General features: G+C 36.5%; 2 protein-coding genes across 3 annotated transcripts in view; one reads left to right on the forward strand and one right to left on the reverse strand.

Moving 5' to 3' along the window:
* The window catches only part of LOC145692861 (uncharacterized), a 55,994-nt gene extending 54,628 nt beyond the window's left edge, over positions 1 to 1,366 (reverse strand). The window contains exon 1 of the mRNA XM_081768385.1: positions 1,185 to 1,366. Within this exon, the coding sequence (XP_081624511.1) occupies positions 1,185 to 1,248 (64 nt within the window). The 5' untranslated portion in view covers positions 1,249 to 1,366. The remainder of the gene's footprint in view (positions 1 to 1,184) is intronic.
* The window catches only part of LOC145692862 (endoglucanase E-4-like), a 76,268-nt gene that overhangs the window by 24,119 nt on the left and 28,446 nt on the right, over positions 1 to 23,703 (forward strand). The window contains exons 1-2 of one of the 2 annotated variants that reach the window (XM_081768386.1): positions 16,943 to 16,999; positions 17,326 to 17,393. In XM_081768386.1, coding sequence (XP_081624512.1) covers positions 16,983 to 16,999; positions 17,326 to 17,393 — 85 coding nt within the window. In that variant the 5' untranslated portion in view covers positions 16,943 to 16,982. Of the gene's footprint in view, positions 1 to 16,942; positions 17,000 to 17,325; positions 17,394 to 23,703 lie in introns of those variants that run through there. The other variant, XM_081768388.1, reaches the window with a different exon arrangement.

Here is a 23,703-nt window from a genome sequence, read left to right on the forward strand (position 1 = left end):
CTACTGATAATGCTATCATTGCTAATCTTTACTACGAACAGTTGGAGTCAATGTATGTTGTAATGCTCAAAAAAAAAAAATCCTACATTGGTGAAACGAAAACAAGCCCTGCTGCAACAGAAAAACGCAAAATCACATTCGGCTCGGAAAAAGTAAAAAAAATCAAAAACTTCAAGGCATCAAACTGATGTCACACCCGGCATATAGTCCTGACCTTGCCAACTCGTAGTAATTATGGCGAAATATTAAGCCATTTTGCTGTACAAGGCTCATCTTTTATGTTAGCTGTCAAGTATATTGTTAAGATGTGACAAGTTTTAAAATGTGCTTTTTTAGCACTGAGGTAAGAAAAAAACATTCTCTTATTTGGAAATGTATTAGTTCAAAGCAGCACGAAATAAGTGAAAACTAACTATCAATACCGTGTTTTTTATTCCTATTTGATTGCAACTTTAACATCTTTTTGGACAAAGAAAAACATTTCTAATTTTGGAAGAAAAAAGATAACTTTCTATAGATGTGTACAAAATTATGTTAGGACTGAAGAATAAAATAGAAAATCGTCAAGACTTAACAAATCATTAGTGCGCATTACAGAAGCAAAGAAGCAAATTCAAACGAGCAAAGAATAACGAAAGAGTACACAGTTGTCTATTGATAATATTGCAAAATCGAGGTATGGAGAATCTGGTTGGTAGTTAGTTAGACATCTTACCAACCGCGCTACCGTAGATGTAAATGAGGTATAGTGGAATTACAAACTGAACCAACTTTTCTAGTCACCAGTAGAGATATCAAAAGTGCATTTAAGTGTCGCGTAGACTGCTGATGTATCAATTAAGTTATTGCCGCCGGGTTAGCCACTTGCATTTGTCATCAAAATAAACAAGATTGACCTGTTCTTCTCTCGAATAATGTCACTTGTGAGTTTGGATCTTCAAGAAGAAAGGTTGGTTTTGTTTGTGTGCAAACTATATACCATCTGGCACAAGGCATTTCCCAAGACATAACACCTTCTTTCTGAACTAAAATCTTCTTGTCGTAAATTTTCCTAGTATTTGAACCCATATTTTTAATCTGCACCCAGTTTTTTTCTTTCCTTCTAGCACCCTATGATCTTTCCTGTGAGCAAGCTTTTAATTCTTAAATGAAAAGCGTACATCTACAAATGAGAGTATCCTTACCTTGCTGTGCCAGAGTATTGGCGCAGATTACTAGAATTAGAATTCCTATAAATTTGAGCACCATCTTTTCTGGTACGTTGTTCAGCAGACAGATGATGACTAACTTCTAATGTAGTGAAAAAGAGCACATTAGAAATATTAGTAAATAAAATTAATCTTTCCTCATTCGAAATACCTGTCACTCCTATTCCAAATTTCTTTGCGATGAATGACGCGACAGCAAGCTACGCACAAAATACGGCATTGTTAGTATTTGTTTCGTTACATAAACAGCTTGTAAGATGTAAGGAACAGGTGAAAAACGTTTTCTTATTTGAAACATTTATGTCATTTAGATACAAATAACATTTCATATTTCAGATCATCATGAAATTTGTGTTTTTTGTCATGCATTATTCATTTTCATTAAAGTCTGTCGATTTGTTTACTCATATGCTTCAACAGATCTCCAATGCTGTTAAAGCAGCAGATGGTCGTACTCAATAAATCTATTATTCAAATGTCATTAAGTTTCATATGAATATTTTTCCTTCTCTTACAAACTCTCAAAGCGGTTTTAGTAGTATGGCGTGGTCTAAATCTCAAATAAGAATAAAGCAATGCATTTGTCGATATTGGTTCTCTCAACAAAGCCACTGACTGTAACGAAGTTGAATTGTCAAGCTTTGAAACAAGGCTGTACGTAAAGATAATTGTCTGGGAAATGTACTAAACGATGTTGCGGTACCTAAGTTACCTTCATTTTTTTACCCTGTTGATTTATGTGGAAATTATTTTTTTTTTTTTCACTTCACTGTAATTTTACTGATATCTTCTTCAAGTATAGTTAAATATTTTTTCTTCTACATTTGTGAAGTTGCCCCGTCCACCTAATGAATTTACCTTTTTTATATATCTATATCGTTAGTTTACGTTAGTTTTACTAAACTTATCGTTAGTTTTGCAAAAATACACTTCTTATTGCAGAAATAAAGGTTCCCGCTAAGCGTGGTCATCCTCCAATAAATATTTTTAAATACTTTTTCGCTTCATGTCGTTAGTTTATGCTAAGTTTACTAAAACTATCGTTAGTTTCGCAAAAACACACGTTTCATTCTAGAAATAAAATTTCTTGTCAAGTGTGATGCTAACCCACCCATAAACAATTTTCATAATTTTCGGTCTGATATGGTAAGTTTATCTAGATTCGGAAAAATACACTTTTATTCAACAAATAAATAGGCAGACAAATTTCAGGGACCCCACTAACAAACAAATTTCAATTTTCTTCCACTCACATCGTTAATTTACGTTAGTTTTGCTCAAACTATGTTAACTTTGCAAAACTACACTTTTTATTAGAGAAATAAAGTTTCCCGCCAAGGTGAAGTTAAGCCGTCCATAAACAATTTTTATAGTTTTCCACCTGATATCCTTAGTTTACACTGGTTTTGCTAAAACTATCGTAAAAGTTTCAGAAAAAATACAATTTTATTGGAGAAATAAATGGGCGTGCCAACTTCACAGTTCCCCATCCACATGTAAAAATGGTCGAAAACGACCGACATTAGTGTCGAATTCATAGTGTTCTGGGTCGCTGAGATGAATCGTGACACTCCCTTTCAGTCCTATTTCAACCCCTACTAGCATCCACGCGGAGAATTATAACACGTAAAAAATAATCGAAAACGATTTATAGTAGTCTCGAATCAATTGCTTTCAGCATCGTTAAGTTAGATTGGTAGTAGTCCCGATTTTGTTTAAGTCCAAAATCAGGCCCCCTAGCACTCCAATGGGGAAGTGGGAAAGGGAAACATAAAAACGATCGAAAACGGTCAATATTAGTGTCGAATCCATATTTTTTTTGGAGTCGCTTAGATAAATACTGACACACGAGATGACTTCAATTTCGGCCCCATTATTATCCCAAGAGGGATTAAAATAGTGACATATAACAGTAATAGAAAGACCGATATTAGTGTTGAATCAATAGTTTTCAGTATCGCTAAGTTAATTGGTAACCTTCCCGATGGCGTTTAATTCCAAGTTCAGCTACCAGTGGGGATAAAGACTCTCTAGCACTCGTAGGGGAAAGAGAAGGTGTAGACATAAATTATCGAAAATGACATATATTAGTGTTAAACCGTAAATAAAATTACCAACATTAGTGTTGGTAGTTTTCGAGTTTGCTTAGATAAATAGTGACACTCCAGATGACGCTTAAGCCCAAGTTCAGCCCCTATTAGCACCCTCGAAGAGGTGATATGGTGACAGGTAAAAGTAATAGAAAGCAAGTGATGTTAATGTTGAATCCATAGTTTTCGGGGTCCCTAAGTTGATTGGTGACAGTTGGGGTACCCTTTAAGTCCAAGTTTAGCTCCCAGTGGAGGTAAGTTCCCCCTAGCATTCCTAGGGGGAGTGAGAAAGATTACTTAAAATAAAAATAAAAAAGATCGATATTAATGTCGAATGTATGATTTTCGGGGTCAGTGAGGTTAATCGTGACATACCCAATGGCACTTAAGTCCAAATTCAGCCTCCATTTGCACTCTTGGGCGAAAGAATGACATGTAAAATAATCAAGAAAGCATATCAATGTCCAATCAATCGTTTTCGGTATCGGCAAGTTAATTGGTGGCAGTTCCGATACCGTTAAATTTCAAGTTCAGCTTTCAATGTGGGAAGGACCCCTTAGCGCAATTACAGGATGTGAAAAGGGAAAACATGTAAAAATAATATATAAAAAATGATCAACAGTGTTTCATCATTAGATTTCGGGATTGCAGAGATGAATGGTGACACTTCCGAAGCAATTTAAGTTCACGTTCAGCTCCCATTAGCACCCCTAACGGGTAAGAAGGAAATGATATGCAAAAATAATAAAAAATGAGCGATATTTAGTGACAAATCCATGGTTTTCTGAGTCCATGAGGTGAATAATCAGTCACATTCCAGATACCGATAAGGTGCAAATTCAATCCCCATCGGTATAGAGTGAGGATTGGTGAGAAATAAAATGTCTGAGATTACTGTCGTATCCATCGGGGTCAATCATAGATTAGCCTAATGTGTTTTGGGGGTCGCTTAGCCTTTGGGTGGCAACTCCGATAACATTTAAACTCAAGCTTAGGCCAGGCCAGCTGGTTTAAATCAACGTTGCTTATAATGAAATAAAGAAACAAATGGAAACTAATGACAGTGTTACAGAAAATAATGTAAATTACCATAATGAGACGAAAAATTTGATTCGTTTCATGCACAAGGGATTCAAGTCTAATTTTGGCCATGTGGGACATACTTCATATTTAAAAACTCTACCCAAAGCTTATTTCAGCCCTTAAAAGATTCGTGTCCATATACTGTAAATAACTCTTATAACGTAAATAAAGAAAATGAATGAAAGAAAGAAACTGTTTTCACTTTTTGGTGTGTTGAAACGGAACGTAAAAACATTGTCACTTTTCCTCAAAAGTTTAGTAATTGGACTGAAATTCCTTGTGCTCTGAACGTCCCATTTGTGGAAATTCTTTAAAAGCAGATTAATTTCACATTTGGTGAGAAACTTTATACTTCAATGAAAAGAGCTTTTTTTCTTCGAAATTAACCCTAGTCTAAGCAGAACTAACACAAACTAATTATATGACTTCGAGAATTATAAAAATTTGATTTATGAGCTACCGTAACTTCACACTTTTGGCGGGCAACTTTATTTCTCGAATAAACCAGTCATTTTATGCAGAGCTAACTTAAAATTGTAATATATTGACGATATGAGGTCGAAAATATGGAAACTTTTTATGAGTGGGTTACACGAAATTAATGATAGTCTTACGAGGGAACCTATCCAAGTGCAACTCTGACTTCGAGTCGAGGCTATGGTCGTTGGATACCTTGTCCCAAAAGAACATAACAAGAAAAGTGATACATCCTCGATCGCAACCGTTGCGGAGATATAAGCGTGAAAAGTTTGAAATTGAGCTCCATACTATACATTACAAAGTCAGCTTCCGGGTCAGATTTTTCGGAAACGGTCAGGTAAGGAAACTCAGCGAATACATATCAAATTAGTGTTGGGAGCCCACCACCTTTTGAATGAAAAAATGTTGCCCCCGGGGCACTCGCAGGGTCACAGGCGGGGTCCAACTCAAAATTGGCAAATGGAACCGGGGGTCAAGTAGCATATTGTATGAAAGCTATTGTTAAATAAAAGAAGATAGAACAAATCTCAACTCTCTATGATGACCCTGTGCAAACGGGCAATTGGTCAAAATGTCAATACCACCTACATCAGAAAATATATGGCCACTCTTCTAAATCCGTTAAGTTGTGACAATAACAAAACAGAAAAACACGTTTAAAAGTGCAAGGTATTGAAGTTAAACACATTGTTGCAGAGTCTCTCACAGAGTTACACAACGGACCTTATCCAAGTATAAGTGTGACTTCGAATGACCAATGAACCATAGAATGACCATGGCCATTGGATTACGTGTCGTAGAAGAGAAAGGATACATTGTCAATCGCAACCGTCGTGGAGGGTGAAAAGTTCAAAAGGCAAAAGTTTCTGTTTTGTTATTGTCACAACTTAACGGATTTAGAAGAGTGGCCATATATTTTCTGATGTAGGTTGTATTGACATTTTGACCAATTGCCCGTTTGCACAGGGTCATCATAGAGAGTTGAGATTTGTTCTATCTTCTTTTATTTAACAATAGCTTTCATACAATATGCTACTTGACCCCCGGTTCCATTTGCCAATTTTGAGTTGGACCCCGCCTGGGACCCTGCGAGTGCCCCGGGGGCAACATTTTTTCATTCAAAAGGTGGTGGGCTCCCAACACTAATTTGATATGTATTCGCTGAGTTTCCTTACCTGACCGTTTCCGAAAAATCTGACCCGGAAGCTGACTTTGTAATGTATAGTATGGAGCTCAATTTCGAACTTTTCACGCTTATATCTCCGCAACGGTTGCGATCGAGGATGTATCACTTTTCGTGTTATGTTCTTTTGGGACAAGGTATCCAACGACCATAGTCTCGACTCGAAGTCAGAGTTGCACTTGGATAGGTTCCCTTGTTAGTAGAACTAACGTAACCTAACGATATTATGTAGAGAAATGATGAAATTCGTTTGTGGGTGAGGAACTATGAAGTTCGCCTGTCCATTTATTTTCCCAATAAATATGTATTTTCGCGAAACTAATGAAAGTTTTGCCTAACGTTATGAGGTACAAAATTATGAAAGTTGTTTATAGGAGGACTACCTTCACACTTTGTAGGTTTGCGAAACTAACGATAGTTTTAGCAAAACTAACGGAATATAACGATAAACAAACGATATTGTGAGGAGATATGTTAAAATTTGTATCTGAGTGGCGAATTGTAAAACTACCCTGCCCATTTATTTCTCCAATAAAAGTGTACTTAACTAGCGAAACTAACTGTAGTTTTAGCAAAACTAACATCAACTAATGAAAAACTAGCAATATGAGTGTAGGAACGTTGAAATTCACTTGTGGGCGTGAAATCGTAAAGTTAACCAACCCATTTATTTCTCTAATAAAAAGTGTACACGCCTTTGGCGTGGAAAACCCTGATTAAATTCCCGGCGAGAGCTAATGTGGTTTAGAACCCACCTTAAGATGTAGGTCCACGTCTCATCTAGCCTCGCTGTTAAAAGAAATGCTAAACTTAAAATCAACTCAAATCAAAATCCAATGAAAATTGTGTTTTTTCCGAAACTAATAGGTTTAGCAAAACTAACGTATACTAACGATAAACTATCAGATGGAAAATTATGAAAATTGTTTATGCGTGATCGAAGTTCACACTTGGCGGGAAACTATTTTTCTGAGATAGAAAGTATAGTTTTGCGAAAGTATCAATAGTTTTAGCAAAACTAACGTAATCTAAAGCTAAACTAACAGTATGAGGTGAAAAATTATGACAATTGTTTATTGACAGACTAACTGGCCACTTCGTACATGCATATGCCGTGAATAAGAAAAGCGTGTAAAGGAAATAAAACAATGTAAGGAATTGTAAAGAATACGTTCCAAATGTACGAAATTAACAAAATTAAAGTAACTAATTGACAGTTTTAGACAGTGGCTTAAAGAATTAAGTTAATTTTTCCTGCTTCGCAGCTTTTAAAAGAACTTTAATTCAGACGGTATTAAGGCAATTACTTTTGATAAATTTTCCTTTTGAAATGAAAGCTTCTGTTCATACACTGTAATAAGTCGTTCTGTTATTTCAACGACATGCCTATGTGTTAACACGATTGTGTTAAAATATAACACAAACAAATTGTTGAGGATCCGGTTAGAACAACTCACTCTCCATTTGGAGTTGTGTGTCAAATGCCGGTAGTTGAAATGACACACAACCTGTGTGTTAAATTAACACAAGTGTCGGATCTTCGGTGTTGTTTTCCGCGTGATTGCCAAATATGTTGGGCATCTAATTATAAAGTCTCATAAATTGAAGCTACAGACAAACACAGTAGAAAGAAATACTTAAACAAATCCAGATATACGCAAAATTTCATCTCCCACATTTGATGCATTTATTGCTTCTTTTTCTAAGCGATTGTGTACTAGAAGCAACAAACGCATCAACTTTATTAGATGGCAACTGTCGCCGATCATTTGAAAGTGGACGTGGAAGAACTATAAAATAAAGTAAATAGACAGTCGTCATTTTGTTATAAAATTACATGGCAAGCCGATTTTATCTTATCCCAAACGGTTATCGTCGAATATACGCGGCTTAAAGGAGCACTCTGATTAGCCAAATTCAAAAGACCTCAACAATTTATCCCTCTACAAGCAACGTTTTCCTTATCGCCTCCGTGGCCAAGTCGGAAGGGTACGCGGCTAGTAATCGAAAGGTTGGTGGTTTGGGCTCTCTACGCGCCACTGGAGTAATTTTTTTCACTTGTTTAAAGTGTTTCTTTAGACTAAGCATAATGTAAACGAATTACATATATAGGCGATTTAACATATTTTGAGGGAGTAATTTTGTTGTTCATTAATGCTTACGGCACGGCTCAACACCGGTTGTGTGTTAAAGACGTAACACACCTCCTGTGTTAAACACCAACACCGCGGGGTATGCGTTGAACTAAAACCGCATAGTGGTAGTCACGTTGGAACCACTGCCTTGTGTTAAAATTGAGTTGAATTAACACAACCATTTTTTACTGTGTACATGGATCAATTTTTATGAAAAAGTCACAGATATAATTAGCTATTGGTATTCCTTCACTATTTTTTTTTTAAGGTCAGGGTTTATCTTTTACGTACTGGCTGTAGATTTTTCTTCATTAAAATCGATATTAAGGACTTCTTCCAATTCCGCTATGTAGTGATTTAATTAATGTCCTAGTGATTTAATTAAAATTCTTTCATGTCATTGTTCCAATTATTCGAAGCCATCACGTCCTATGTTATCCGCAATTTAAACACTATTTTAGCCATTATTTGTACGGAATTGTTCTTATCGTTCATGGTCAAACTGAGCCACAAATTTATTGAGCATGCCGTGAATATGGATTGCTCCAACTCTTGCAATGACTCGTTTAAGCAAACAATACAATTGCTATGTCAAAATTTTTCCAACATCTCATAATATCCGTGTTCGAATCCCTCTCCATAATGTCAAATATGATTTGAAAGATTCTCCTTATGTAATAGTGTTTAAAGAACTGAATAATTCCTTAGTTTATGGTTTAAAGTAGACATAGTGTTTTGTAGCAAAAAATATCACATTTATATATATTAGGATGCGCTATTTCAAGCTCACGTGGATAACCTGGTGCATATCCGAAAGTATGACCGCCTTTAAATTTAAATTATTTTTCTTTACATAAATTTCAATTTCGGGAAGAAATCAATTCTGAAACCAATCCCTGAAAATCGCAGCATTAACCTAAGCTATCTTGTTCGTACGCCAAAATACTGGTAAGTCATTCTAGATTTTACTTTCCAAAACACGAAGATTTAATGATCTGTAAAGTATAAGTAGCGAAATTAAACAATATCCTATGTATTAGAGCAGTGTTTCCCAATTGGTAGTCCGTGGATCCCTAGAGGTCCGTGGAACAACTTTAGAGAGTTTGTGGTATATTTACATCTCATAATTTAAAAAAAATAAACATAATGGCATACGAAGTGCGTTCAAAAAGTAGCGAACTTTCGGATAGCAAAAATATATTTATTGATTTGAAAATTCGAAACACTAATCCTCTTCAAAATAGTCTCGTTTGTAACGCATACACTTCTTCCAGCGCCCCTGCCATTGTTGGAAACACTTCTGGAATGCAGTTTATGGAATGGTGAGCAACCTAGCCGTCGCATTCCGCATGATGTCTTCTCTTGACTCAAATCAGTTTCCTTTTAGTGGTGTTTTCACCCTTGAGAAATGACCAAAAGTCACACGGAGCAATATCGGGTGAGCAGGGCATGTTTGCATTGTCCAGAATGTCCTCTGCGATGTCCAGACCCCATTCCTTCTGTTCCAATGTTAGCAGCTTCGGTACAAATTTCGCGAGCACTCACCTCATGTCCAATTCTTAGGCAAAATCGAATGTATCGATCCGATGCTTACCCCTACATCGTTCTCAATTTCTCGGTCTGTGATACGACGGTCCTGCAAGACCACAGTCCACACTTGCTCAATTACATTGTTATTCCTGTTTGTTGAGGGCCTACCTGAAAATGGTTCACTATCCACTGATATGCGACCATCTTTGAAGCGGTTGTACCACTCCTTTATGCGTGAGGTGCTCATGGCATCGTCCCCGAAATCTTGTTGAATCTTGAGCATGATTTCTGTTTGAGTATCACCAAGCTTTTGCCAAAATTTGATGCAATATCACTGCTCACTCGAGTTTTTCCTCTCATTTTACAAAAACGGAACCGCTCACTACACGTCTTCAGTCGTTGGCCGAGTGTCAGCGACTAACGCTTTCTGCAGGCGGGAAAACTTCACAACTGCGCATGAATGTCCTCTCTACATCTACACTGAAGAAAGTCTCCCGCGCTTCATTGGTTTACGCGGGGGAAAATACTTTTCGAACATACCTCGTATATCTTCTGTATGTGTGTACTGTACGTTCTATGTTTATAGCGTAAATAAAGTTTTGTAATTTAATTACTGTTATTACCTGCCGCTGTTTAATTTAATTGCTACCTGCTTCTCAACCAGTATTAGTACGCATACAAAAATTTAAATATTTGGAGTTTGTGCCTTGCCTTAAAACTTACAAGGGGTCTGTAACTCATTAGTAATTAGAAACCATTTCATTAGAATAAAACAGCAACGAAACTATCCTTTGCCGAATTAAATCCATGTATTTCAGATGTTTCAGTTTTTGATAAGAAGGTTTTATTTCATGTTTCAGCCTCGTTAAACATTTAATCAGCCTTGTATTCGTTTTCATAAATTAACTCAGAAAATCATCTGGAAATGTTGCTGCAACCAGTGATGAAAATTTTACGGAAAATTTTCTGATTCATAGAAACATATTCCACTTATTCCTACATCGTTGTTTAGCCGTGATGTGAGGTGGAAAATTTTCTTCTATATTTTTCCGAAAAATTTTCCGTTCTCAACAAATATCAGTGATCAAGTTCCGTTCTTAACAAATATCAGTTCCTCAGTATTCATAAAATTGATTGAAATCATGTATAGAAATGGTAAAAATTGAAAGATCGTTTAAAGAATATGAAAATTTTCATGGCTCAGACAATTTTCAGTACTATGTAGGAACAAGTGAAACAATTTTTCATCACGAAAAATTGTCTGTCCTATACAGTGATGAAACTTTTCCGGAAAATTTTGAAACGGAAAATTTTCCGATTCATAAAAATATACTCCACTTCTTCCTACATAGTTGTTTAGCCGTGATGTGAGATGGAAAATTTTCTTCTATATTTCTCCGCGAAGTTTTCCGTTCTTAACAAATACCAGTGATCAAGTAACAGTTCCTAAGTATTCATAAAATTGATTGAAATCATGTATAGAAATGTTAAAATGTGAAAGATCGTTTAAAGAATCTGAAAATTTTCATGGCTCAGACAATTTGTAGTGATGTTTAGTGGAATATTTTTCACTAATTTTAACAGCACATTCAGCTATAAAATTCAATTCCTGTAGAGGAAAGTTAGACAACAACAAATTATCATTTTCCAATTAGCTTTCGGAAACCACATAATTTTCTAATATTTCAAGTTACGAAGTAAAAATATACAGTGTTTCTCTCTCTCTCTCTCTCTCTCTCTCTCTCTCTCTCTCTCTTTCTTTCTTTCTCTTTCTCTCTCTCTCTTTCTCTCTCTCTCTCTCTCTCTCTCTCTGTGTTGTGTGTGTGTGTAAAGTGCTGCGAACATACACCGAGTTCGTAGAGAACAAATATCCCATTACAATATTTAAAATATAACAAGAAATTGAAAAGAAACCTTTGTGAATTTATCAATTTCAGAAATAGAAAATTCCACTACTTTTTCACATGTAGGCCTGCCTATGTAATAGAACAACTAAATAAAAGTTCCTTATGAAGATTATTTTTGTAACGGAAAATAATCTTCATAATCTTCAGAAAATGATTTTATTGTGTTTAGAACTCGTAAGCCATAATTTCAATATTGGAATTTTGTATAATCAACATCTTAAAGCAGATATTTGTATTGTAAAACTACCATTATTATGTATAAAAATGTATTAGAAATAATGACGATTCGATAGAACAAGTAGGCTATATATATATATATATATATATATATATATATATATATATATATATATATATATATATATATATATATATATATATATATATATATAGTACATATTATTTTATTGGGAGAACAACTACACAAATCAGATTCCTTATTAGTTATATTTCACTTTCTCTTTTGAATGAATATATGAATAAATAAATGTTTATTTCCAGAAAATGATCACTTTCATGAGTTACTTAAACTCGAATTTTGGGTAGTCAAAAATTTACAGTAGGCACTTTATATTATAAAAAATCTACTTAATTATAAACATGTTGTAGTATGTAAATCTATAAGAGTAGTAAAGCTATGAGAAAACCGTCTTATGCGTATTAAACTGACGAAATCTAATATTGTAAGATCAAAGGTGGATTCTGAGGGAAGAACGCATTGAAGTTTTTGAAACATTCCTGAAATGAAGAATCGTTAGATTTTCACTTCATGAAACTTTTTAAAGACAATATTTATTACGAATAAATTTTACGGCTAAACAACGATGTAGGAATAATTGGAGTATGTTTTTATGAATCGGAAAATATTCATTTTTAAAAATTGAAATTTTAAATAATAGAATGGGATATTTGTACTCTACGAACTCAATGTATGTTCTCTGCACTTTGCATACACACACACACACACACACAGAGAGAGAGAGAGAGAGAGAGAGAGAGGAGTTGAATTGAGTTAATTTTGAGTTTAACGTCCCTTTCAGCAGCGAGACTATATAAGACGGGACCAACTGATTAACGTGGAATCCGAACTACATGAGCTGCGGCTGGGAATCGAAGCCAGGTTTTCCATGCCAAAGGCGTGTATGCTAACCGCTTAGCAAGAAGGAGCTCGCAGATGAAGAGAGAGAGAAACACTGTGTAAAATTTTACTTCCCAACTTGAAATATTAGAAATTTTTCCGGCTTCCGAAAGCTAATTGGAAAATTATAATTTGTTGCTGACTAACTTTCCTCTACAGAAATCAATTTTGTAGCTGAATGTGCATTTAAATATAGTGGAAAATTTTCCACCTAACATCACTATACATAATATCCAAAATTGTCCGGTTTATGAAAAGTTTTTTCACTTGTTTCTACATCGTGATGAAAATTTTCCGATCTATGAAAATTCCTTTCACTTGTTTCTACAGAGCAATAAAACTTTCCGATTCACAAAAAGTTTTTTTACTTTTTGCTTCAAAATGATGAAAATTTTCCGACTCATAAAAAGTTCTTCAATTTTTCCATATAAGACAGAAAATATTTCGATTCATGAAAAATTGTTTAACTTGTTCCTACATAGCACTGAAAATTGTCTGAGCCATGAAAATTTTCAGATTCTTTAAACGATCTTTCACTTTTTAACATTTCTGTACATGAATTCAACCAATTTTATGATTGCTGAGGAATTGTTACTTGATTACTGATATTTTTTAAGAACGGAAAATTTTCCACCTCACATCACTAGCTTCAATTGTCTTCTTTCTGTTGGCTAAGAGCTGTGTCAATATTATATCAACAGGTCAATATTATATAAAGGTTAGATTGTTGTAAATTCAATTAATTCTAAGCTTACACTCTTATATAATGAAGAAACGTGAAAATGCATATTACTCTATTCTTGTAGCTTCAATTTATGATTAACTTCATAATTTCACTTTATGTTTTACACCCTTACACAAGTCCGAGGTAATGAACGACAGAATCTACTATTAACCTGAGCTGTGGAGCTTGAATTCACTGCAGTTGGCGGATGAACGGACTACCGCACAAGATTAACCCTTACATTACTGGTCCCTCCAATCACACAATCTAGTCTAGCCCATTCCAGTTCTTATATTCAGTGTCAACTGTTGTACAAAATTAAATTTGTTCACTGAACCTTCCCAGTAAGCAAGGACGTCTACAGTAAGTCTAAGTTTGCTCTTAATTTTCCTTGATAGACGGAACCTTAGAAATCCTCTCAAATGGTATGGCTTTGACAGTACTGGACTGGCCACGTTGGCTACTTGGCGATCGCCAAGGGCCTGAGGCTTGAGGGGCCCCGCATAGATCAGGACATCTAGCCCTTGGTTGAATTTTCGCGCTCGCAAATGCTCCCTTGAGCCTTCCTACGAAAAAGGTTACAGAAACCTAAGTTCGTCTGCGTAAGAAACTGTCAAAGTAACTGATCTAACTTCACGATTACGTATGAATGTCTTGATATTATTATGTTCTTTTGTGATATGTTTTGTACTACATATTTATTCAATACAGAAAATATGATTTTGTCACTTATCATGTTTTGCAAATGACGTGTTGTACCCAGTGGTGTAACTAAAGGTTTGGGTCCCCCCGGAGACATCGTGGAGTGGGGCATTTTCTCTGCGTCCCACTGCACGATCTGGAGCCCCTGGTATCTTCGGATCCCCCGTAATAAGGGTCCGCAGGCCCTATTATATATATGGGGGCCCTTTAAAAACCCGCGCCATTGGCCCTCAACTTCGCCAATCCGGCACTGAGCTTTGACAAGTGCAAATTTCGAGTCATCCTTCGAGTCCAGAATGGTTTGACGTATAAACCTGTGTATGCTTAGAACAGATGTAAGAATGAACGCTACCCAAGAACGCTTGTGTGTTTGACTTAGCCTTAGAGAATCTCTCTGTGTATGGCTTTGCCAAGTATAACTTTGAGTCGTGCTCCACAGGAGGGTCAACTTAGAGGTATTTTATGGCTAACTTTATACTATATACTATTGTCAAGTCTGAAACAAGCTTGTAATCAAGGAACTATAAATAGTAAGTTTGCTATAGTTTTCGTTAGATCTGCAACCATGTAAATGCAAACTTGTGGAAACCTACAGACTTGACGGTTTGAGTAAGGCTATTAAAAGTTTAGAATGTTATAAAAGTACAGGATATTCTTACATTTTTTCAAAAAAATTGAAATTAATTATGTTAACACTAACAATCTAAAATACTCGTAATTTGAAACTTTTATCCTTGTTTAACAATAGGCCTTTGTCATAAAAGTATTTGACGTCATAATTACAAGTAACTAACAGGCTCTTTGTATAATTAATTCTAACAAATTTATATTAAAAACTTTTGTGATCTTCTGAAACGTAAACACATGCTGCAAAACTCAGTGAATGTTTATAAGAATCTGCAATAATTTCGCAGGGTCACCGTGATAGTGGTATAGAGGTAACCAAGAAAGTTATGTTGTTTTTTGATGGAGGTCTGTGTTCCATTGGCCCTCACACAGTGAGTTAAATACGAACGGAGATAATGCGAAGATCAGTTGTTGGTGTAGCTATATCCAACGTACTACCCAGTTGTGGCAGTTCAGTTATACCGTAAACTTGCTTAAGGACAGAATTGAAAATGGGACCTCTACAGAGCGACATAAGAGCGTGTATGCTGTACGAGTTCAAACTGGAGTCAAACGCCGCTGTAGTGGAGCCGGAGTTATGCCAGACCTTTGGTGAGGGTGTCGTGACTACGCGGACAGTGCAGCAGTGGTTTAACAAGTTTAAGAACGGTGACGAAACACTCGAAGACGCACCACGTGCCGGAAGGCCAACACATGTACAAAATGAAGATCTTCAGACAGCAATTGAGGAGAACAGTGGCCAGACATGTGAGAAACTGGGGTTACAATTCAGTGTGAATGAAGAAACCATTCGACAGCACCTCCATCAACTAGGGAGCACTACAAGTTGGGTCGATGAGTTCCATATGATTTGATTCCGGGCCAGAAGGCAACGCGAGCAGACACCTGTGTTTCTTTGCTGTCTCGTGTGAGGAAGAAGTCATTTCTGAACAGGGTGTTGACATGTGATAAGAAGTGGGTCCTGTACGGAGCTCCACTGCGCCGTCATCATTAGTTAGCATTCCATGAACCAGTTCCAAAACAGCCGTAACCAACGCTACACAAAAGAAGGTCCTCCTGTATGGTTGGTGGACTGCTCGCGGCATCGTGCATCGGGAACTGCTACCAGCTGGTCAGAGCATCAATGCAACTTTATACTGTCAGTAGTTGAACCGTGTTGAAGAAAAACTCAAAACTCTGGAGCCAGCACTTCTGAATCACAAAATGATCCTTCTGTTACAGGACAACGCTAAGTCTCACGTGGTTAGGATGACCCAGGACACCATTCTACGCCTTGGACGGAAATAATATTATATCCACCATAGACCCTAGACATTGCACCGTCCTATTATCACCTGTTTCATTCCTTGGACAATCACCTTAGAGGACGCCAGTTCAAATCCCTAGTAGAGGTGCAACATTCACTTGATACCTTCTTCGCTTCACGGCCCACCAAGTTCTACCGCAATGGAACCCATGGCCTTCCAGAACGCTGGCAGAAGGTCGTCGATGCTGATGGGGATTATTTTTGATCTTCCAGGTACGTCTTAGGTGATATGTCGATGTTCGAAGGTGGTAGGTGAAAAAGCCACAGAACACTCTTGGTTAATTTCATAGGAGTACCCCGAGAAAACCCACCAACACGATGTTGTCTACCATAAACTTACTTGGCCGGGGATCGAAACAGGAATCCTACGCAACAGAGATATGCGTTTTACCTCTGAGTCACAGTGCCCCCATGTAAATTTGTAATGGACAACATCCCGGAGTTTTCCAGAATTCTCCCATTTCCTTCCACATTGTTATTTCAGCAATTATTTTATATTCATTCACAGGGTATAAGATTACGAAGTAAAACTAAAAGTTCTTTTTTATTTCTTACAATAATTTCAATGCAATTACAGCGTTGAAGTAATCAAAAGTAATTTGATCACATATTTAAGTTTCGTACGTTGAATGACATGAATCACATAACTCACATATTACTGGCGATTGACTGACAATTTCCTGTCTCTCTATATATACTTCTTCTTACGTGAAAATCAAACTGATAACATGCAAGTCAAAATAGTTTTTTCTTTTCCATTTTGTAGTTTGCATCCGCCATCTTTTTTTTATCACGTCAAAACACAGCCTTAACTTCTTTTTCTTTTTTCAGAAAATTCTCTTCAATGAATAAATAAAGCTTGACACTTCATGATTATTTGCTTCCGGTAAGTAGTAACTTGCAAATGCAGTGTAAGTATAAAGACGTTCAAATGGATGTTTGTTTTGTGACGACCTGTTAAAATTATAATGGAAAGAGAAAATTTTACATGACGTCTGTTTAAATTTTTGGAAAGAAAAAATTTAAAGAATTAAATAAGGGAAAATATTAGCGCATAAATAAATGTACAACTTACGGTGGTCTTCTTTCCTTAATATCCATGGAACTATAGCTTTCTAGTTTCTAACTGTGCAATTTTCTTGAATTCCATAATTGGAGATCTTGATACTTGATTCATTTACATTATTCCTGTCTTTTTTCTTATTCCACCAGCTACAGACTAATAGCCAGGAGCATGGAGAGCAATCAAGAAGGAATAATGGCCCAAAATGTTACGTGTTGTAAGTACTTTAAAATGTTAGTGTAAGTAATGTTATTAAATATATTGCGAGTCCTTTTCTATATGCCTGCCAATGTTGATACTTTTTCATACCTATATTTTGAACTTTATATTGCAATTATCCAAATATAAAGTCAATAATGCACACGGGAGTTTTTAACTCTTCGTCCTTTTATTATAGAAATGCCTAATATAAAATTTTTGTATATATTTTTTAAGTCTTTTAAACGCTCTAAATAAATGTTGTTAGATATGATAAGAATAGTTCTTTCGGCATACGATGTTGTCTTGGTAAGATTTTGTCTTAGCCCATAACGGCCTCAGATGGATACGTTTTACACTCCATACCCATAGCGGTCTCGAGAGTGAGTATGAGAGATTTATACTCCATTGCCCATAGCGGCCTCGGGAGAAGGCTCCCCCATCTACTTTTAGGTCTGCCTATTTCTGTGCAGTTCGGCCGCCTTCATTTGTATAACTTTTGTCCCTACATATTCTTCATCTCTCCTCAGTACCTATCCAAACCGTCTTAATCTTGATTCCTGGACCTCCATTCCCAGTTTTATCACTTTTGCTGATCTTATGTATTCGTTCCTGATGTGATCCCTCCTTATTACCCCACGTGGCCACTTCAGCATTCTCCTTTCTACTTACTCCATCCTACTTAAGTTATTCTTCTTTAGCGATATTGTTTCTGGTGGGTACCGTAGATCATGGCCGGTCTCACTGCTGTCTTATATACTTTTCCCTTGAGCTTGGGAGGGACTTTTTGTCGCATAATTCTCCTGAGACTTTCCTCCAGTTTGATTATCCCGCCTGAATCTAGTACGCTACTTCCTTTTTCACCTCCCCTTGCTCATGCACTATTGCTTCTAGATATTTGAAATCTTTTACTTTCTTGGTTATATCATCGCCCACCTTCAGGTCATCCTCATCGCTTCCTCCTTGTTACACGTATACTCCGTGTTACTCCTACAACAGGGACGCACCCAAGGGCAGTTCACCGAGTCTCGAACCCCCTAAAAAAAAAAACTTCTTAATTCAACATACATTTGCAACGTTTTTCAATAAAACAATACTTGTTTAACAGTAAAAGATTGATGTAGCATGAAAATTTGATCTTACCTTCATCTGTATTCTTTCTTTTATAAAATCAATCTAGTTCTACCATTTTTTTTTTTTGTAATGTACCATTACAATTTATGTAATGTAATTTTCGCTGGGAAGCGTCCACTAATTTTTTCACGTACTGTACCATGCTAATTTGTTTTATATGTTTCGATTCATATATGATAACCAGTTGATTATAATTATACTCAGAATTAATGTGGAAGCTCTGGATGATTTAGTAGCAATTATATTTTGGTGAACAATATCTTTATTCGTACGTTATTTCATGATAATATTTCTGTAGTGGCTAAAGTTGTGATTATATGATACGACTGCTTTGAACAGTCTTTGGCATATTTGAAGTATAGGGTGTCCGTCAGTGAATCTGCGTTATAGAGTGTTATGCATTAAAAGATATATATATATATATATATATATATATATATATATATATATATATATATATATATATATATATATATATATATATATATATATATATATATATATATATATATATATACAGGGTGCGGCACGTAAAGCCGGCCCGTCGTAATATTCTGGTATATTGTGTTTTTGGCAACACTTAAATAATCTACCTTCCTACCAAGAGATGGCGTGTCGAGGTCGGGTCGACTTACGTGACCTGCAGCAGTCACGTGCAGCCGCAGCCAGTGAAACTTGTCGAAACCAGTTGAGAAAAAGGCCTCGTTGTGTTAAGCCGGGTGAGTGTCAGTGTGTGATAATGCCGTATTCGATACCCGAGCGTGTTGCCATTGTTGAAGGGTTTATTCTCACTGGATCTTTTGTGAAAACAAAGAATTTGTTTCGGGAGAAATTTCCAGGACGTTCTGTGCCAGCAAAAAGCACCATTCAGGAATTGATTGAAAATGGCGGCGTACAGGATCGGTTCAAAATACTCCCAGGAACAGACGACCATATTCTTTGAGACGACAGTGAACAGTGACGTGTATATGGGAATCCTAGAGGAGTTTTACACACACTTGACCGAAGAGGAGCGTCAGTTTTGTTACTTTCAGCAGGACGGTGCAACATGCCACACATCAGCTGCATCATTGTCCCTTGTGCATGAGATGTTTACACCAGAGAGGACAATCAGCAAAGGCTTGTGGCCTCCTCGGTCACCAAACTTGTCCACGTGTGACTTTTACTTATGGGGACTGTTAAAGGGAAGAGTATACGAAACAAATCCACACACAATTGAAGAATTCAAGACCAGGATCCAGGATGTCACCAATAGCATTACAACACAAGAACTGACAAGGGTATATATGAATCTCCTCAATCGTGCTCACATGTGTGTTGAAGTGGGCGGAGGACACTTTCAGCACCTGCTGTGAAGGTGAGTAGTCATATTCAATACATTACATTTCATTTATGTGTTGTAGCTAATCATATTCAATACATTACATTTCATTTTATGTGTTCACTTTACGGGCCGGTTTTACGTGCCGCACCCTGTATATATATATATATATATATATATATATATATATATATATATATATATATATATATATATATATATATATATATATATATATATATAAATGAATGTGAATGAATAATAGGACATCCCTGGATGTATGTGGTTAATGTATTTGTTACCACAAGCTAAGGTACTGTGTATTTATATATAATAATGAATATTTCGAGCACTGACCCCTACACTAGTACTTCGGACGAGGATGTAGGTGTTGTTTAGTTAATGAACTATATTAGCACTTCGCAGTTTGGCGTTCAAGAGCAATAGTACCTATTCATTGGGAACCGAGTCTGGCAGAGTAGATAGCATCGTATGGCAAACAATTTGAGATATTTTACAATTGATCACGGAAATATAATAGCCGTCTGAAACCTCGGTGCCGTTGAATTACATGCATTTGTTTTGATGTTAACCTGCAACTTTAATTTTTTTTCAAGTCTCCCATTCTGACAAAGTTACCCTTGTTCGTAGAGGTGACGGAATGGATAGAGCCAAACAATTTCGTAAATCAATTACAGTAAACTCTCGTACTTTCGTACCCAGGTGTCGACTCTCTTTCCCTTCAAATATTTTTCATTTTCTTCCTTAGTTTTATATTAGGTAGCTATTGAAATTAATTGACACCGGCGTTCTTGCGAATGTGGGAGACACTGGTGAGATTTGGCAAGTAAATCACCAGTACAAAATTCTAATTTATTTATTTTTTTATTTTGCAAATCTCTAGTTAGGATTTCTTCTATTACATCGACTTTACTCTAATTTTCCATACTGTCCTCGGAATTCTCAGTTTCTGAGGGATCTGATTTTTTTATTATTATTATTATCATTTAGAAATCCTAAATTGAAAAATCACGTTGATTCAAGGTAGAGCCGGAGTCTCCAAGGTCTCAGTCGGATTACAGCGAAGAGGGGGATTATATTCTTGCATTCTTGCATAGATAGATAGGTAGATAGATAAATAGATAGATGTGATAGATAGATTTCATTCCATTGTAATTGTCATTAATCTCGTATTGGCGGCACTGTTGCCTTATTGATCGCGACGACTTGTGAAGCCTGCACTCTACACGAATCGTAGACACCTTTTTCTCGTGTGTGATGCACCGGAAGCAGTCGGTACGATTTGTAGAGCTGCATTCCGAACACACACTTAAGAAAACGTTAAACAACAAAAGTGCATCAACAACGTTGCCAAACTTAGAAGATATAGCGAACGAGCAAAAAAAAAAAAAAAAAAAGACAGCACTTAAAGAATTACACGGTAATAATAATAATAGCAAATATATATATAAACAACGATAACAAAAGGAAACTTAGCAGCAATCCGACGATACTGCAGCCTCAGATGTTCTCCTTATAGCGCGAGGGATGACACTGGGAAAATTTCATGGACAGTGGTTGATCATCGGGACACACCCTTGCGTTCTATTGAGTGTTGAAATCACTAAATCTAATTTAAGCTTCACGACTCGTCGCGATCACTTTATAGATGTTCAAACAATCAAAAACAATTTCGAACTTGGAAAGAATAAAAGTTTTGTCTTATTGTGTTACGGTCATTGTAACTTGACAATGTCTGAAGGTTGAGTTGAGTTGATTTTAGTTTAGCGTCCCTGTCAGCAGCGAGGCTGTATGAGACGTGGACCTACTGATTAACGTGGAATCCGAACCACATGAGCTCCCGCCGAGAATCGAACCCGGGTCTCCCACGCCAAAGGCGCGTACGCTAACCACTTAGCCACGAAGGAGCTCACAATGTCTGAAGGAACAAGCACGGCAAGGCTCCCCATACGTACTCATAGCATTGTTTGGAAGTCTGAAAATGAAGCAGAGGGATATTTGTAACTGTTGAAGATAATACTTTTCTTTCACGTGTTTTAACCTTAGCTTAAAATATTTTTATTCTATACTGTTAAACGAAATATACGTTGGATATGATCTCAACGGTATATTAATACAATAAATCGCAGACGGTTATTCGCTTTATATCCGACCATTTGCGACTCGTTTCTACTATCTGGTGTATCAAGCTTGAACTACGGGCTTGCTAGAGAGAGCAGTGTTGTGTCTGCCTTGCAGGTGCGTGAGTGTTGGTAGTGGGTGTTATTAAATGACGTCCAAAATCAACCGGTATTGGAAGCATTACATAATGGCCCTCTTCCATGCTAAGTTTTCGTAAGTATACATTATGAAACAGTTTCGGGAGGATGGATTAACACTCGGAATGACTACTGCGAAAGCTATTGTGGCCCGTTACACAAGGTGACCAGACGTCCCGTTTTAGCCGGGACAGTCCCTTATTTTCAACCCTTGTCCCGTTTTTAAGCAAACATGACCCAGGTATCCTGTAATTATTATTCAAAATATAAATGGTCAATGCTAATTCTACACTCTTCCGTACCAACACTCATTGGGAAGGTTCAGCCGTGCCTAGAACTTCTGAATATTTAAATGAGAATTGAGTGTTCTGTGGTTCAAGTGGGAATTGAGTGGGAATTCTGAGTATTGAAGTACAGTAAAAGCTCTTTATTCGCGGGTATTTTCCATAACTATGCCGCGAATACAGAAACCGTGAATACGGAATGGTAATTTATATGGGATTATAGGGGATATGTTCCTAGGTGACAAAATAAAAAAACAAATATATATACAGTATAAAAAATCAATTTACTGTAATTAAAGTTTTTGACCATATTGATTAATTATTATCTTCAGGCTTAGGCAATGGTTTGAAGAATTTTGTATTTTTTTCTTGCTTGGCAGTTTTTAAAAGCTCCTTCAATTCAGACTGATATTCAGCAGTGGCATTAGCAATTTGCCTCTTAAAAATAAGACTTCGTTCCATAGACGGATCAATTTTCATTTAAAAAAATCACAAAACTCATTTGCCATTCTTAAACCTTCACTAAGATTTTTCAAATTAAATGTCACGTTTCCAGTGCTTGTTGAAGCCTCTTCTTCAATGGGCTGTGAATTTAACATTTCCTCCAAGTCGGTTTCAGTCAAATCTTCATCTTGCGATTCAAGCAATTCCTGAATGTCACTTGATTCTATCTGTTCGAACCCATCTCGTTCTATTCCATTCGCAATTTCGGCAATGTTTGCAGTCAAAGTTTGAATTTGCACACATTCTTCGTTATTTTCCACAGTCAGAGCAGGCCACAGTTTTTTCCAGCATGACTTCAATGTGTGTGGCTTCAGTTCTTCCAATGATTCTTTTATGTTTACGATGCATTTTGCTATGTCAAATTTCTTTCAGCATTCCATAACATTCATATCAGGATTACATTCCATATTATCCAATACGATTTTGAAGGTTCGTCTAATGTAACAGCGCTTAAAGGCCTGGATTATTCCTTGGTCCATCGGTTGAAGCAAAGCCGTCGTGTTGGGAGGTAAAAATGTCACTTTTACATTTGGATGCATAGTTTCAAGTTCGCGAGGATGACCTGGTGCATTGTCCAAAACTAGAACTGCTTTAAAGTCTAAATTCTGTTTTATTTTTTTTAAATAAATTTTAACTTCAGAAACAAAACAATTCCGGAACCAGTCACAAAAAATAGCGCTTGTAACCCACGCTTTCTTATTAGCACGCCAAAACACTGGCAGGTCGTTCTTGTTTTGAGTTTTTAAAGCCCGAGGATTTAACGATCTGTAAAGCGTCAGTGGTTTAATGACACAATCTCCAGATGCA

Source organism: Thermobia domestica, chromosome 8 (assembly GCF_964235325.1).
Source record: "Thermobia domestica chromosome 8, izTheDome1.hap1.1, whole genome shotgun sequence".
In the NCBI taxonomy this organism is placed as follows: domain Eukaryota; kingdom Metazoa; phylum Arthropoda; class Insecta; order Zygentoma; family Lepismatidae; genus Thermobia; species Thermobia domestica.